The sequence below is a fragment of the Betta splendens genome, chromosome 9, assembly GCF_900634795.4.
Source record: "Betta splendens chromosome 9, fBetSpl5.4, whole genome shotgun sequence".
NCBI lineage: Eukaryota > Metazoa > Chordata > Actinopteri > Anabantiformes > Osphronemidae > Betta > Betta splendens.
The window spans coordinates 28,472,037-28,486,836 of NC_040889.2; the positions used below are offsets into that span (position 1 = coordinate 28,472,037).

The 14,800-nt window shown below is 50.3% G+C and overlaps 1 protein-coding gene across 5 annotated transcripts in view; it reads left to right on the forward strand.

Moving 5' to 3' along the window:
- The first annotated feature begins 3,746 nt into the window (after nt 1-3,746).
- adamts3 (ADAM metallopeptidase with thrombospondin type 1 motif, 3) overlaps nt 3,747-14,800 on the forward strand; it is a 70,527-nt gene continuing 59,473 nt past the window's right edge. Inside the window, exons 1-3 of one of the 5 annotated variants that reach the window (XM_055511625.1) lie at nt 3,747-5,444; nt 5,711-5,732; nt 9,380-9,798. In XM_055511625.1, the coding sequence (XP_055367600.1) occupies nt 5,385-5,444; nt 5,711-5,732; nt 9,380-9,798 (501 nt within the window). In that variant the 5' untranslated portion in view covers nt 3,747-5,384. Of the gene's footprint in view, nt 5,445-5,710; nt 5,733-6,557; nt 8,035-9,379; nt 9,799-14,800 lie in introns of those variants that run through there. The other 4 variants (XM_055511627.1, XM_029162118.3, XM_055511628.1 and 1 more) reach the window with 4 other exon arrangements.

Sequence of the window (14,800 nt, forward strand, 5' to 3'; positions counted from 1 at the left end):
ATCGTGTCCCACGTCTCCTCCAGCTGCTCTAGGTTTAGAGTCTGTGTGGAGACGCCACCCGTGGCTCAGAGCTCATCCACGTCTGCGCTCCAGCCTTTTCACCCCCTTCCAGCAGGTCTCACAGGTGACAGGGACTCTTCCTGTGTTGGGCCCTCGTGTGCAGCAGCTGGAGGCGTTGGCTGAAACCTGCACCCTCTCAGCCACATCGCACTCAGACTGTCTGACACAGCGAAACGCCGCTTCCTCACCGACCCGTGGGCGGTGAACATTTACAAGGTGACGATCAGACGTGACCTAGTTCTGACTCCGTATGAGGTCCGCTGCTTCAGCTCCTTCCCCATTTGTGGGCCCAGTTTACGGCTGTTTCCACTGCACGAGCGTGGACTCATTATACAGAGGAAGAGCAGCGAGCGGAGTTTTGAACACGGAGCTGCATCCAACAGGATTCACACGCTGCACGGCAGCCGTGAGTCAGAAAGGCCCCTCTTCATCATCTGCTGACGATCAGTTTGTTCTGTAGGATTCAGACGTACAGTAGCTGTGACTGTGCTGGAGGGTCCATAACGGATAGCGGATAAATAAGCACAGAAACCATTTAAACACTGCGGCATCAGTGGAGCCGTGGTCGGTTCTGGTCCGAGGACGGTGTCACTGCTGCGATGGTTCCTGTTACTGCAGCAGGAAAAAGCAGCTCCACTGGGGTTTCATGAAAACAGAAGCAGCCGCGGTTCGAGTTCCAGCATTCAAGGATACAGCTGAATTTGAAATGATGATAATGTTGGAGGAGAGGCTAAAAATACACCTGTATGAGATTATTATGCAAAACAAACAGCAGCTCATGAGTCTCCTGCTACAAACACGCTGCTGGATGATTGTTAAAGACCGAACAGCAGCAGGACATGATTCATGACACACTGTACAGAAAACATGAAAACGGGTGAAGAGTCGTGTACAGTACATTTAGCTGCACTGTGTCTCTGCCCTGATTAATCAGAGACACAAGCTTTAAACAACACAGGCAAAAAGGGTCTTCATTCAGTTTATGCAGTAAACCCCATAAAGTGGTTTCCCTGTCAACCTAAAAGCTAATCTGTGAAAAGAGGCCGGTGCTGGTCCGCGTCCCGCTTAGCGTTGGGCCGCGTCCCGCTCCGTGTCCTTCTTCGCACTGGGCCGCGTCCTGCTCCGCGCTGGGCCGCGTCCCGCTCCGTGTCCTGCTCCGCGCTGGGCCGCGTCCCGCTCCGCTCCGCGCTGGGCCGCGTCCCGCTCCGCTCCGCGCTGGGCCGCGTCCCGCTCCGTGTCCTGCTCCGCTTTTCTTTGTGGCGCTTGGTGCCTCTGCCAGGGCTGCATCCAGAGCTCTGCTGCTGAGAGTGGTTGAGATTCACAGACCGGTGCAGTTGCCTTAGAAACGGCGGCGCGATGGTGGGAACAGAAGAATGCAGGACAGCGGCGGCTGCATTCCCATGTGCTGGGAGATCAGTTGTCTGCTTAATGATGGAGCTCAGCGCCACCGGGGACAAACGAGCTTCAGTGAAACATTCACCAAGTCATTTTAAACATTGTGGGGAAAACAGATCAAGCTTCGTTTTACCTGTGCTGGTTCTAATGACGGTTTATTTCCTGACAGACAAACTGAGAAACTGTATTTAACAGAATGTTAGTTCTGATTTGTCTCCTTGGTTCAACTGATGTTTCCTTTTGGAGGTTTTCGCTTCACAGTAGACATAAAGGGCCTTTAGCACAAGGATGCACATGAAAACGTGTAAAATTAAATACATGAGGTACAAAGAGCTGAATGAACGAGTCTGACATCTGAACAAAGATGCTCATCATGTTTATTAACGAGTATCTGTGAACCGGAACCAGCTTTAACATCCTGAATCAAGGCATGGTTCTGTTTCACAACGTATTTCCTTTTTGTGAACTCCTTTATTTTTTTTCTTAGAAAGCGCCACTTTTTTCTTCTTCTTCTTTTATGATGTAAATGTGTTTATGTAGCGTGTTTCGGTGAAACTCCAAATTCCATGCAGACGCGTCCACGTTCCTCCGTTCAGCGGTGGTTGAGCCGGTGACGGAGCCTGTTTCCACCCACTAATCACGTTCCCTCCATTCTCCTGCTCGGCCGTCACTGTTGCTGCACCTCTCACGCTAACGTACGCGAGGCTCCCATTCAGATTATGACAGGCCTGTTTAAATCACGTGCACTGCCCCCCTCCCTCTGACTGAGCGTTTTATTGCTCTACCTTCCCACTGTGGAGGGGTGGGGGTAAAACCAGCGCTGACCCCATGGGGACATCTGCTCCACTCCCACCTACATGCGCATTGTGACTGGGGCATAACTTCCCCGTTAGACGTCACAAGTCATTGTGTCCATTTCTGTGTCTCGGCACAAAGCGTGAAAGAGAGAAAAAGACAACGGTGCTCGACTCGCCCCCTTTTATAATGCAAGTTGGGGTCAGCTTTGTTTGAATGCGGCGCCGGTCGTCCTTCAGGGGGAAGCAACCAAACACGACCCTCGTCTGCTAATTAGGTTTGACTCTCACGCTTTGTCTTCCGATGCTTTGGATTTCTTTGACTTTTGGCAGAATCACAAATTGGAATCAGATGTCGGAGCCGTGAGGAGCGGCCGGTTCAGACCTCGAGCACATGTCGGCTGTTTGTCGATGTCTGCAAAAACAACATGCAAACAGATGATTCCAGATGTGTGTGGCCTCCTACAGCAAGGCTTCATACTCAGCACCAGTCTGAGGACCATTTATCGACTTTTTGACGCTTTTACCAAGAATTTGGAGGCATTTTAATGACGGTTGCAAATTGGATCTCATTATGCAGTTTGGTGATGAGTTCATGTGGGTGATATGTGTTTGTGTGTAACCTCCACAGAGCAGCCCTGAGCTGTGGAGACGCTGGTGCCTCTGTAGAGCAGTGATATAATGAGGGGAACCAGAACTGACAGTCTCTTATTGTCCCACTCAGAGGAATTGTAAAAACACATTTTGCTGAGGAAGGAGCGGCGGCCGCACCTGAGTAAGCAGAAAACATCTGCTCTCTCCAGTGTCGTCCCACAAAGAATCTACAGCACAAAAAAGACACAATCACACGTTTCCCTGTTACTTTCCGAACAAAAACACAAACGCACACTTTTTACATAGAAATTGAGGCCTGCTCGTAAATTGGAGCGTGTGATTCAGGGCTTGTTGCAGCAGCGTCTCATTTGTCTGCGTCTGCGGTTGCAGGAAAGGCCAGATGTGAGCGTGAAGAAGTCAGAGGTTCTGGTTCAAGGATGAACAGGATGCTGATAAACTAACAAACCACGAAACCTTGACTCCTTCAAGAGTCACCCACTCCTCCTCAGTATTCCTTTAACTCCTCTATGAGCACGCGGTCCTGACCCCAGCGCCTCGTTTCTGGGGGGGGTGAAGCAGAGCGTCCTGACACGGAGCCTGACGTCCAGGAAGCGGTATCTGATCATGAGCCTTCCATGTGTGTCAGGGCTCGCTGCCATCGCTGCCATCGCTGCCATCGCTGCCATCGCTGCCATCGCTGCCATCGCTGCCATTCGCTGTGGTCTGCAGCAGGTGAGCGTTTGCTTCAGTAAAACACAGATAATCGTGTGGAAGCAGCTGATTGAAACGTTCCGACGATGTGGCCGCGGGTCCACAGTCGTGAGAGAAGCCTGATCTTTGCTTCCAGCGCCACAGCAGGGGGTCCCAGATTGCAGAGACCGCATTAAAATTCCTCTCCTCCGTGTGACTGTTGCCATGACCCACTAGTGAAAACAGTGGGTGACTGTCAGTGGACAAAGCTCTGATTGGTTTATGCAGCATTGTACAGTCTGTCTGATAACTTGTCGACAATATACAGTATTTTCTTCATTCGATGCACCTTGATATTCATGTAAGTAAAGTGTTTTTTCTAAGTACATCTGTGCGTCTGAGAACTCGGATCAAGAACACGTCTAATGGTTGGAACCTTTAGACACATTAATGCGTTAGAATAAGACGTGCTCTGATCATCAGCCTTGAGGGATCTTCTCACTTCACGAAGCCTCAAACCACTGAATACGAGAACTTTTAATTCTGATTTTAAAAAAAATCAAAAGGAGCAGAGTCTGTTCAACATGCAAAGCGGTCTGAGCTAAAAAAGTGGACTTGAAGTTTTCAGCTTTTGATCAGAAAGAAGACTTAGCGACAAAGGTCAAAGGTCAAAGGTCACAGAAACTGTCATTCTTTAAAAGCCATTAGTTACAGTACGATCCCTGACGATAAGGTGGTCGCCTCCAGTCCTGGTTCTGTCTTTGCTGATGTGCTTGGTTCTGTGGGAACTCCCACTGCATCATCACCGGCTGTGTGAAATCTGATGACCCCTCTATGGGTTACTGTCCTTTCACAAACGTGGCTGTTGTGCTGCTTGTGAAGCGTTTGAAGAGTGGATGTGTGGTGATGCTACGGAGAGCTGTGCTCTGACGTACAGCATATTTCTGGCTTCTCTGGATTAATAATCCGACGCCCACTGGTCCTGAATTAAACATGAAGTAGAAAAAAGAAGAAAAAAGGAAAACAACACAACTACACCGTTCATATGGCTGCAAACCCAAGGTGTTCATGCTCTCACGCTGTGGGTGGAACAGCCAGCTCTGCGTCCTGGTCTCCTGTCCCACCGTGTGTTCAGAGCAGGAAGAGAAGGAAGCTCAGCACAAACAACGGTGTCCATGTGTGAGTACAGGACAAAAGGTAATGAGAGTTAACGTTGAACCAGCAGCCAGATTTTAAATGATGACGAACAACTAATAACAGCAATAAAACAGATTCTAGTTATGATGAACTTTCATTAGTGAGTAGCTTGAGTTCATTTTTAATATTCATTATATTTTTTTTATTAATTTCGTGGTGTTTAGTGTTTTCAGTCTGGGCTCCTTTCACCTGTGCGTCTGTGCGCATTACGTCTCCATTAGTCCGTGCATCCTGTCCTGGGATGAGCTTATCTTCCTCCTCCTCCTCTTCCTCCTTCCGTCCCACCGTGCGTTCAGGCCGCAGGGTGACGTCACGCAGGGCTGGTCCTGCCGTTTATTAGCCAGAGGAGCCAAAGCGCCAGGTTGCGAGCGTCACACTGCAGCTCTGTCCGGCGGCGGCGGCGGCGGAGGCGGCGTCTGGTGTTCCGACCCAAAACTTTATAGAAAGAGAAAAACACAGTGACTGACAAAAGTTTCGCAACTCGCCTCACTCCTGGTCCAATGCAACTTTAAGCAGTTCGGTTCCTCAGCAGAGCCACAGGCTGCGCATCCACTGTGATCCGCTCTGAATGAGCCGCGTCCCGCCGCGCACGGACTCTCCGTTTCTTCAGTAATTCCACGCTGGGACACGGTGCGTGGAAGCCCCACACCCGTGATGGCTGTCCCGTCACTGGCCTTTCTGCTCGTAGGAGTTGTTCTGACTTCAGCCGACAAGGTAAGTGCGAACCGCTCCTTTCGGCTTCGCTCCGGGTTAAATGTGGAAACGAGGCAGCGCAGTTTAAAGTTTGACGTTTACTGCGTAAGTTCGTCTTCTTGTGAGAACGCGTAAATCAGCCTGTTACAAACACGTAAAGCAGACACAGTGGAGGCGTGCAGGGCGGTAGCGCGTCTCTGCCTTTGACTGTCTGGACGTGTCAAAGTCTCACGCTAGGACTTCTTGCGTGCTTGTCCCGCATGTAACGCGTGTTTTTCCTCCCACAGGCTGGCGACGTAGACACGCAGGGTGAGTGGCCTTCATTACGTGTTCTCCTCCACAATTACATGCGGCAAAGCTTGATTTTCCCCTGACCGCTGAACGCAACGCGGTGCGCTGGGATCAAAGTGGGAGGTGCGCCCTCCTCCAGAACCAACAATCCCTCCTCCAGAACCACCCCTCCCCCAGAACCAGCTCTCCTCCAGAACCATCCCTCCTTCAGAACCAACAATCCCTCCTCCAGAACCACCCCTCCCCCAGAACCAACAATCCCTCCTCCAGAACCACCCCTCCCCCAGAACCACCTCTCCTCCAGAACCATCCCTCCCTCCTCCAGAACCATCCCTCCTCCAGAACCATCCCTCCCTCCTCCAGAACCATCCCTCCATTAGAACCATCCCTCCTCCAGAACCACCCTCCCTCCTCCAGAACCACCCCTCCTCCAGAACCATCCCTCCTTCAGAACCAACAATCCCTCCTCCAGAACCATCCCTCCCTCCTCCAGAACCATCCCTCCTTCAGAACCAACAATCCCTCCTCCAGAACCACCCCTCCCCCAGAACCACCTCTCCTCCAGAACCATCCCTCCCTCCTCCAGAACCATCCCTCCCTCCTCCAGAACCATCCCTCCTTCAGAACCAACAATCCCTCCTCCAGAACCATCCCTCCCTCCTCCAGAACCATCCCTCCTCCAGAACCACCCTCCCTCCTCCAGAACCACCCCTCCTTCAGAACCACCTCTCCTCCAGAACCATCCCTCCCTCCTCCAGAACCATCCCTCCCTCCTCCAGAACCATCCCTCCTCCAGAACCATCCCTCCCTCCTCCAGAACCATCCCTCCCTCCTCCAGAACCATCCCTCCTCCAGAACCATCCCTCCTCCAGAACCACCCTCCCTCCCTGCACTTTCTATTACATGAGTGAACTGCTTGAAGGGCTTTGTTATACAGGAAAGAAAATTCCACTTCTGAATCCTGCACATCTGTTATCCATTGTGAGGTTAAGCAACAAGTGAGTCCACGTAGGATCCTTTTACCCCAGCGTTATCAGCCGAGCACCTCCAGGGCCCCACACAGCAGCAGGCTCGTGGCAGAGGAGCATTGTGGGGCCGCGCTCGCTGCTCGTGTTCTGCCTCCGTGGGCGCTGCATTATCAGCTTTGCAAGCTGTTACTTCACCCATTTCCTGTGTGCTGTGACTTGAACCTCTTAGTGGTGTAGATGTAGTTTCCAGATAGTTTCCATAACGGTTTCTCCTCCTTTAAAATGTATTAGTGGCGGAAGGTCGAGGCCTGAAGGACGTCCTGTCTGCTCCGATATCAGGCAGGAAACATAGAAAACACCCACAACAAATGGAGACAGTTTGTTCTCTACTGGTCTCAACATACAATAAGAAGCCTCCATCGAATCACCTCCAGCACTGACAAATACCTCAGTTCACCAGCAGGTGGCAGTAGACAGAGAAAGGCAAAAAAGAGCAATAACTGCAGATACACGCGCCATCATAAGTGCAGCAGCACCGGGCTGCGTGGGCGGTCATCTGCCTCCACCGGTGGCACTGAGCGTCGAGAGGCAGCTGGTCCGTCAGCCGCGTTGCCAGGTGTCGCCTCTGTGGTGTCTGAGCGACGCCTCCAGGTCTTTGTGAGGTGGTTGAACAGCGAAAACAGATCTAACAGGTCAAAACCACCCCCATCTGGAGCAGCAGTGTCGCTTCAGGGGCCGTGAAGGTCCTGAGGTTGCTTGATTTGATTCACTCAGCTTTTCCTGCTGGTTGCTGGTTGGAGCATCTTGTTGTTAGTGGCTCTGCACCCGGATCGTGCTCTCTCTTAGCTCTATTCATTTATGGGTCAAACATTGCTTAAAGCTTGTTAGAATCCCTGAAATACATCTTAAACATTTTTAGACCCATTAACGAGGGCTTCTTTGGGGAGCTGCCATTTTGGAAAGCTCTTCAATAACGAGACAGAGGGAGGCAGCTGTCATAGCACAGACACAGATACCAGTTTGAATCTGCTCACAGTCGTTACCGTGGAGACGGCGATGCTGCCGCGTCTCGCTCTGTGTCTGCAGGAAGAAGCGTTTGAGGACCAGAAACTCAGAAACCTTCAGAAACCCGTGCAAACGATTTACTCAAACCATGTTGATGTAAAGCAAAATGTCTGATGTGAGCCGAGTATAACTGTGCAGGATGGGAACGGACTGAATCACCAGCTTTCGCAGCCTTGGCCTGAAATCATGCTTGTGGCATTGAAGTGGCTGAGCCTGTGCTCCGCTGGGCCTCGCTGCCCTCGGCCTTGCAGTCTATCTGATGGAAGGGGTCGCCTCCTTCCTCTCTGGTGAGTTCTGCCCGACGCCACAGAGATGGAGGACGCTTCCTGGGAATTTTTATTGTTCACCATTCGTTCATTAAATTGCTAATTTTGCCTTAAGAGCAAATCTTCCATGTGACACCAGCCAAGCGTTGAATATCTATTCAGAAGTAAATGTACCTAAAATGTCAGGTCTTTGGGAAAGGTTCATGTCTTCAACACGTGAATCAAAAGCTCCGCTCATTTAATCAAATTTCCTGTAAAGCTGTTTTATTAACTAAACAGACGGTACCGTAACATTCATGTGTGGTTGGCCTGTAGAAAGTAAAATAATTTCTCATTGGTTTGAGGCGACTGTGGCTCAGTGAGAACCTGTGGGATCATGTGATCAGATTTAACATTTTAATTATGATGTTGAAGCTATAATTGATGTTTTTATACCAACCTCTGTCTCCTCGGCTTCATGCAGACTCAGCCGAAGCCTTTGTCATCTTGTCTCACTACCAGTAATAGTAATATCAGAGATAAGCAAATCAGCTTAAAGGAGCCCGTCCCTCTGGTGTGAAGGAGAATGTTCAGCCGGACGGGGTTTAACCTCCCTCTGCCCCCACTTCATTCACTATTATTATTATTATTATTATTATTATTATTATTATTATTATTATTATTATTATTATTATTATTATTATTATTATTATTATTATTATTATTATTATTATTATTCACCTCCTCCAGTTCCCATAGTTATTATTTATTGTAGGTTTATTATTCGTCATGTACAAGCTCTGCTTAAAGTAGAGCCACAGGAAGAGAGCGTAAAATCAGATGTAATGATCCGTTAGTGTTGTTTCCAAACACAACCTGCAAATTAATTGTTGAGTTTCTAATTGATTAAACTCGTTCAGCGAACGCAGCAGACGAGCAGTGGATCTGGCAAACAAACTGTTAGGAAGTCAGTGAAGCTGATCAAATCTGGGGCCTGACTTCACGCGTCACATCATCATCCTCATCATCATCATCATCATCATTATCGAACCCCAACTTGCGCTTCCAGCAGACGTGTCCAATGACAGAAGCTGTCGCTGCTTGGATGAGGCCACTTTAATGTCAGCGCTTCCGTCCTTGGGTTTAATCAGCGTCTCTGAGGAACTGGAACACTGTGTTTCAGAGAACCTGTCATTTCCTCCTCGTGCCCCTCGAGTTTCACCTCAGACACCTGTTTAAATGTCAGAACCTTCAGCATAATAACAAGGTTTGGACATTTGTGTTACGTTTTTCAGCCTAAACTCTCAGCAGCAGCTTCCTTTGAGTTAAGTGTTCACCCTGGTGCTATGTTGATGCTAACACCCTGTTTCCTGCGTGTGTTCTACAGAGCAGCTGCGGAGCCGGCTGAAGGAGTACGGCCTGGTCACCCCCTTCAGCACCGACTCCCACGGACACTACCTGTCGCACCTGCTCTCAGCCACTCACAAGCAGCGCGTGAAGAGGGAGGCGTCGCCCGACCCGTCCGCGCAGAAGCTCTTCTTCAACATCACCGCCTTCGGGAAGGAGTTCCACCTGCGGCTGCGCCCCAACGACAGGCTGGTGGCGCCCGGCGCCGTGGTGGAGTGGCACGACGAGGTCCGGGCCAACGCCTCGGGCCTCGGCGCCGCGCTGGGCCTCAACCGGACCGAGGCCGGCGAGGCGGAGAGGATCCTGCGCCGCGAGCTGCTGAAGACCGACTGCACCTTCGTCGGTGACATCACAGACGTCCCCGGGGCCTCGGTCGCCATAAACAACTGTGACGGACTGGTGAGTAAATGCTCGGAACCCAGTGTAGCGTGACCTTATTAAGTGACACCGGGGGTCCGCTTGTCTGTGGCGCCCGACTTTAACCTTCCCTCACGTCAGCGGGCAGCGTTTTTACTGCACATTGTTGGTGCACATATTCCTCAGGAGCTTGTTGTGCAGAGGTTGTTCACGGATGAGCGGTCGCCCATCGCACCCACAGACCGAGTGGAGTTCACCCCCAGCCTGCTCACAAGCACCCTTTGTGCTGCACAAAGGTCCGCGCTCCTCTCCTCCACATCACCCTCATAAAACACTTCAGCAGTAATTGGGAAACGACCTGGGGCTAAATCTCCTATAGAAGCCTCCGCCTCAGGGGAGAGAGAGGCTCCGGCTGCTGCTCAGGACGGTGCAGCGAGTCGTGGAGTTCCGAATTTCAATGTTCAAAACATAGTGTTGTTGTAGTGAAGCGACGTAGCGACGTAGCGACGTAGCGACGTAGCTGACGTAGCTGACGTGTTTCCATCCATCCACCGCTTATCCGGGGCCGGGTCGCGGAGCAGCAGTCTGAGCAGAGAGCTCCATGTTTATTATATAAAATGCTTGTATAGAAAATCACACGCGTCTTGATGATTTCACTGAATATGTGTGATTTTCGGTGAATCCGCCTCAGTGGTGATGTAATGAGTGAAGTTTCTGAGCTTGTCAAAGTTTTGGGTACGAGGCAAACTGTTCAGGACGTCAGCGAGCAGATGGAGCGAATCCCTCACTGGCTGCTCGCCATGAACTGACATATATCCTAGTTCTCCAAAGTTATTTTGAGGGATGTCTTTTTTAATCTCGTGTAGAGCTTCAGTGCAGGAACTCAGCATGAGTTGTGAGCCATGTAGGATTCTTCCTCTACATACGTGCATATAACCCTCATCCAGTCCTCCTCTGGTGTCAAAACAAGCCTTGAAGGTTGTGCTTCCTGAGGGAAACCCTCCTGGATCCAAATGCCCCACAAGTGTTCACAACAGCTTTGATGAGTTTCTGTTAGACTTCTACCAGATATTCATGGTCCCCAGAGGATGAAGCAGGTGATGCTCAGCCACTGTTTGCACTTCATCCAGGGAAATCGCTCCACGTCTACCAGATAAATCAGTCTTTGAAGCGTTCTTGGCTCTGTGACGTTGAGTGAAACGTGTTTTGTTTCATATTCTACATATGTTGAGATATGGGGACATGTGAATATGATGGTGATGAATGGGAGGACCTGAGGTCACAGCAGACGTTCACCTCCACACTGCGGCGCTTGTGATGAGGCCTCATACGCGGGGGATTCACAGGCAGGTGTGGGAGTGTTGGGCTTTGGCCGACAGAACTGAAGCCGGGGTGCGAGACTTGGCAAGAGACAGAGTCCACAGAAGAGGATTTCCTAGAAGACATTTTAGCAGAATGATTCACAATGATAATGATGAGAATCAGCACATTGTTTTTCTACGTCTGACTGTAAAGATGAGACTCCAAACCCTCCCAGTGTCCACAGTGTAGGAAAAGCAGAGTCACATCCTCTAGGCTCAAAAAGAAATCACTCATGTGAATTAGGTTTAAAATGCTGTTTTAAAAACTAATAGGAAATTCGAGTCTGGATGGGAAGTGATGTAAATGGTAAATGAGGCTCTTCCTGTGTTTAAAGATCCCATTAAGCAGACTGTAAAAGCGCCTTTTAAAGTACATGCGACGTTCACATGGAACGAGCTGGAAGCAGAGACGGACGTGGCTTCAAACAGCGACTTCCTCCAGCGTTCGGCCTCTGAGGCCGTTAACAGCATTTTACATCATCACTGAATACGAATCCCTGATCTGTGCTCTGATCTCATAAAACCAAAAAGCAACTGAATTAGAACAACAATAAAAATCAACCTTATTAGATTTTCATGCAACTAAACTGTTGATTTTCCATCTAACAACTAGTAAAACACCAAATACACAGTAATACTGTATGTGAACATGTTACGGAGGCAGTGACCTTTAAGTCGTCAACGCTGCAGGATTTCACGTTTCCTTTGGCTGGAACAGGAGGAAGCAGTTCATCACTTGGCAGATTCAGTCTCTCCAGGTCTTTCTTCCCCGAGACGTTTATAGATGAGCAGTGTGAGAGCGAGGCCCGGGAGGCGCCCACACAGGAAGCCAGGGCTCTGCTTTGTAAATAGCATTGTGGCAGGATGTCACTTTGAAAACAGCAGCGCCATCAAAGGTCAGTCCGGTCGCCGGAGAGGCTTTGAGCCGCCGCTGCATGACCGTGCATGAAATCAGCAGCGTGTGCTGGAATATGGGCCGAATCAGACAAATACACATGGGTAAAAGACGGCTCAAATCAAGAAGCTGAACCAGTTCCTCAACTCCAGCTCCAACGTCCTGAAGGGACCTTCCAGTGGTCGCGTCAAAAAAAAATAAATCAACCTCTACGAGCCGAACAGACAGAGACGCTCATGCTTGTCTCCTTTAAACGTCACAACGGGACTTCATTTACTGTAAACTACTGTGATTGGTGATCCTTTAATCAAGCCTTCAATAGAGGAGAGTTGACTCACAGTAACTAAATCAACGTGCACTAAATAACATGTATTGATCATCCTACAGGGACCGTGCTGCTCTAGTTGTTCTAGTTCTGCGTCCGTCCTCTGCAGGTCTGCATAGCTTAACATCAAACAGCCGCCAACCCACTGGTTGCTGATGAAAAGCCTGTCGTCGAGGGCCAGCGGTCTTTGATCTCAAGTGGCAGCCTCAGTCCTCACTAGGTGTGTGTTTTACTGGTCCCTAATTACAGCCAGGCTGCCGTCTGGGGCCGAGCAGCCCCACCGCTCACCGCCGAGTCCTTACGGGCTGAGACTTCCTCTGCCTCAGAGCGGCGTGGGCCGGGGGGCTCTGGGACCCGGTCTCTGGGACCTGGTCTCAGGGACCCAATCTCAGGGATCTGGTCTCTAGGATCCGGTCTTTGGTACCTGGTTTAAGGAAAAGAAATACGGTCTCAGGGATCCAGTCTCAGGGCCCGGTCTCTGGGATCTGGTCGCTGGGATCCGGTTTAAGGAATCTGGTCTCTGGGATCCAGTCTCTGGGATCTGGTCGTTGGTACCCGGTTTAAGGAATCCGGTCTCTGGGATCCAGTCTCTAGGATCTGGTCTGTGGGACCCGGTCTCCGGGAGCGGCTGGCAGGGAGGCAGAGGCTGTTCTGGCTAATGCAGCCTGACATTCAGTGCATTGAATGAAGATCATCACAAGCTTTATCATAACTTTATTTACAGTGATGCAGGATTTAAAGCTTTAAAACTTGCTGGAGATTCAGAAACTAGCATGTGATTCTGGGATGTGATGATAGTGTTCGATGGTTAAACACACCTGGTCTGTGAGGAGGGTTTCTTGTTCCATCACACGTGGCCGACGTGTCGTTCGTCGCGTCTGGACTCACGGCATCGTCCTCAGCGCTGCTTCACTTTGCGTGATTTAAACTTCGTTTTGCTTCTCAGCTTCAGACATAAAAACCAGCTACGGCCACAGCTCCGTGTTACTGTTTACTTTAATGTCAGCCTGATACTGGATTTACTTTGGCTGACAGTTAATCAGTGCTCAAGTATGTGACCCGCATCTGACTCCACGTTTCTCCACGTTGTTTATCTGAAGCTCTCTGCTGTAAAACCCACCCGTTGAAGCGGCGTCTTCCAGGATGAATGGAGCAGATTCAGTCCTACTTAATGTCCTGAGCCTCTTGGCCAGTGTCCTTCGTACCGCGGTGCAGCGGATGCAGACCAGCGCTTGGACAGTGAGCTGTGCAGCTCCGTGAGGCCGTGCACGCGTCAGAGTTGAAGCTCTGTGACACACAGGCTGGTCGTTCTCATCTCCGGTCATCACATCTGTTCCTGTTTGACCCATTTGGCCGGCGTCCAGCGCCGTAAAGCACTTTATTTAGCAGCTTTAGCCTCTCCCATTTGTTTCCATGAAGCAGGAACCAAAACCTCGTCTGAGCCGTAGTCTCATGAGGGTTTTCTGCAGCGACCGCTCCACTGACAGACACCAGCCGACTGTTGCTGTAGAACCAGCCATGTCATGTTGCTTAATGGGCCCCGCTGGGCCTGCGGTGGGCGTGAAGGCGCCGAGGGGCCGATGGGGAGTCAGAGCCGCTCCTCAGCCCAGGTCAACGCTACACTTCCTCCTCCGGCCCGTTGGCGGCGCTGTGGCTTTATCGTGTGCTTCTGCTCTGTTCAGGTGCGACTCGTTTCATTGATCCGTGTCTGTTTTCAACCTGTCGTTGCTCCAGTTGCTCCACTTTTCCGACCTCCAGCTCGTTGAGTTGTGTCTTTGTTTTCTAGTGTTCTTTATCTTCTTAGTAGTTCAGGCTTTTGATTGCTTCTAATTCAGTCACTAGTTCCTGTTTTAGGAGAGAGAGAGAGTCTTGCTCTGATTAAATCCCTGAAAACCAACTCGACTGCTTGTGTTTGTGACAGATTCATGAGCCCTGACACAACTGATGTTTAGCTGAACGCAGCCTGAGCCTGGGCCCCGAGCACAGACGAGCTTCCTGGACGTGCACGTCTGGAGCTGCTGCTGAGGCAGAAACGCAGGCAAAATATCCTTTCTGATTAGGAGAAGAAAGCGAGCCAGCTCCTCTGTGCAGGAGCTGCAGTGAGGCACAAGAGGCCGATTCAGTGGCGGTCGCCGGGCTCCTGTTGACTCAGCCCAGGCATGTTGCAGAGGCCTGACCCCAGAGCTGTTGGTGTATGGTTTGAGGTACAGCAGGGGAGCAGCTTTTTCTGCGTCCACTCGGGAGCCCAGGGTTCAGCTCAGTTTGGGCTTTTATTGATGTTCATGTGTTTAAACATTTTTAATCGTGACCTACATAAACTCGAGAGGAGCCCACATTTTCTGTTGTCGCTTCAGACCAACATTGAGAGCCATTCAGCCGAGTGGACTTTTATTTAGTCACGTCTCTGCACCAGAGTCTGGAAATGTGGAAATGTGCACAAAAATACATTTTGATATTATTTCC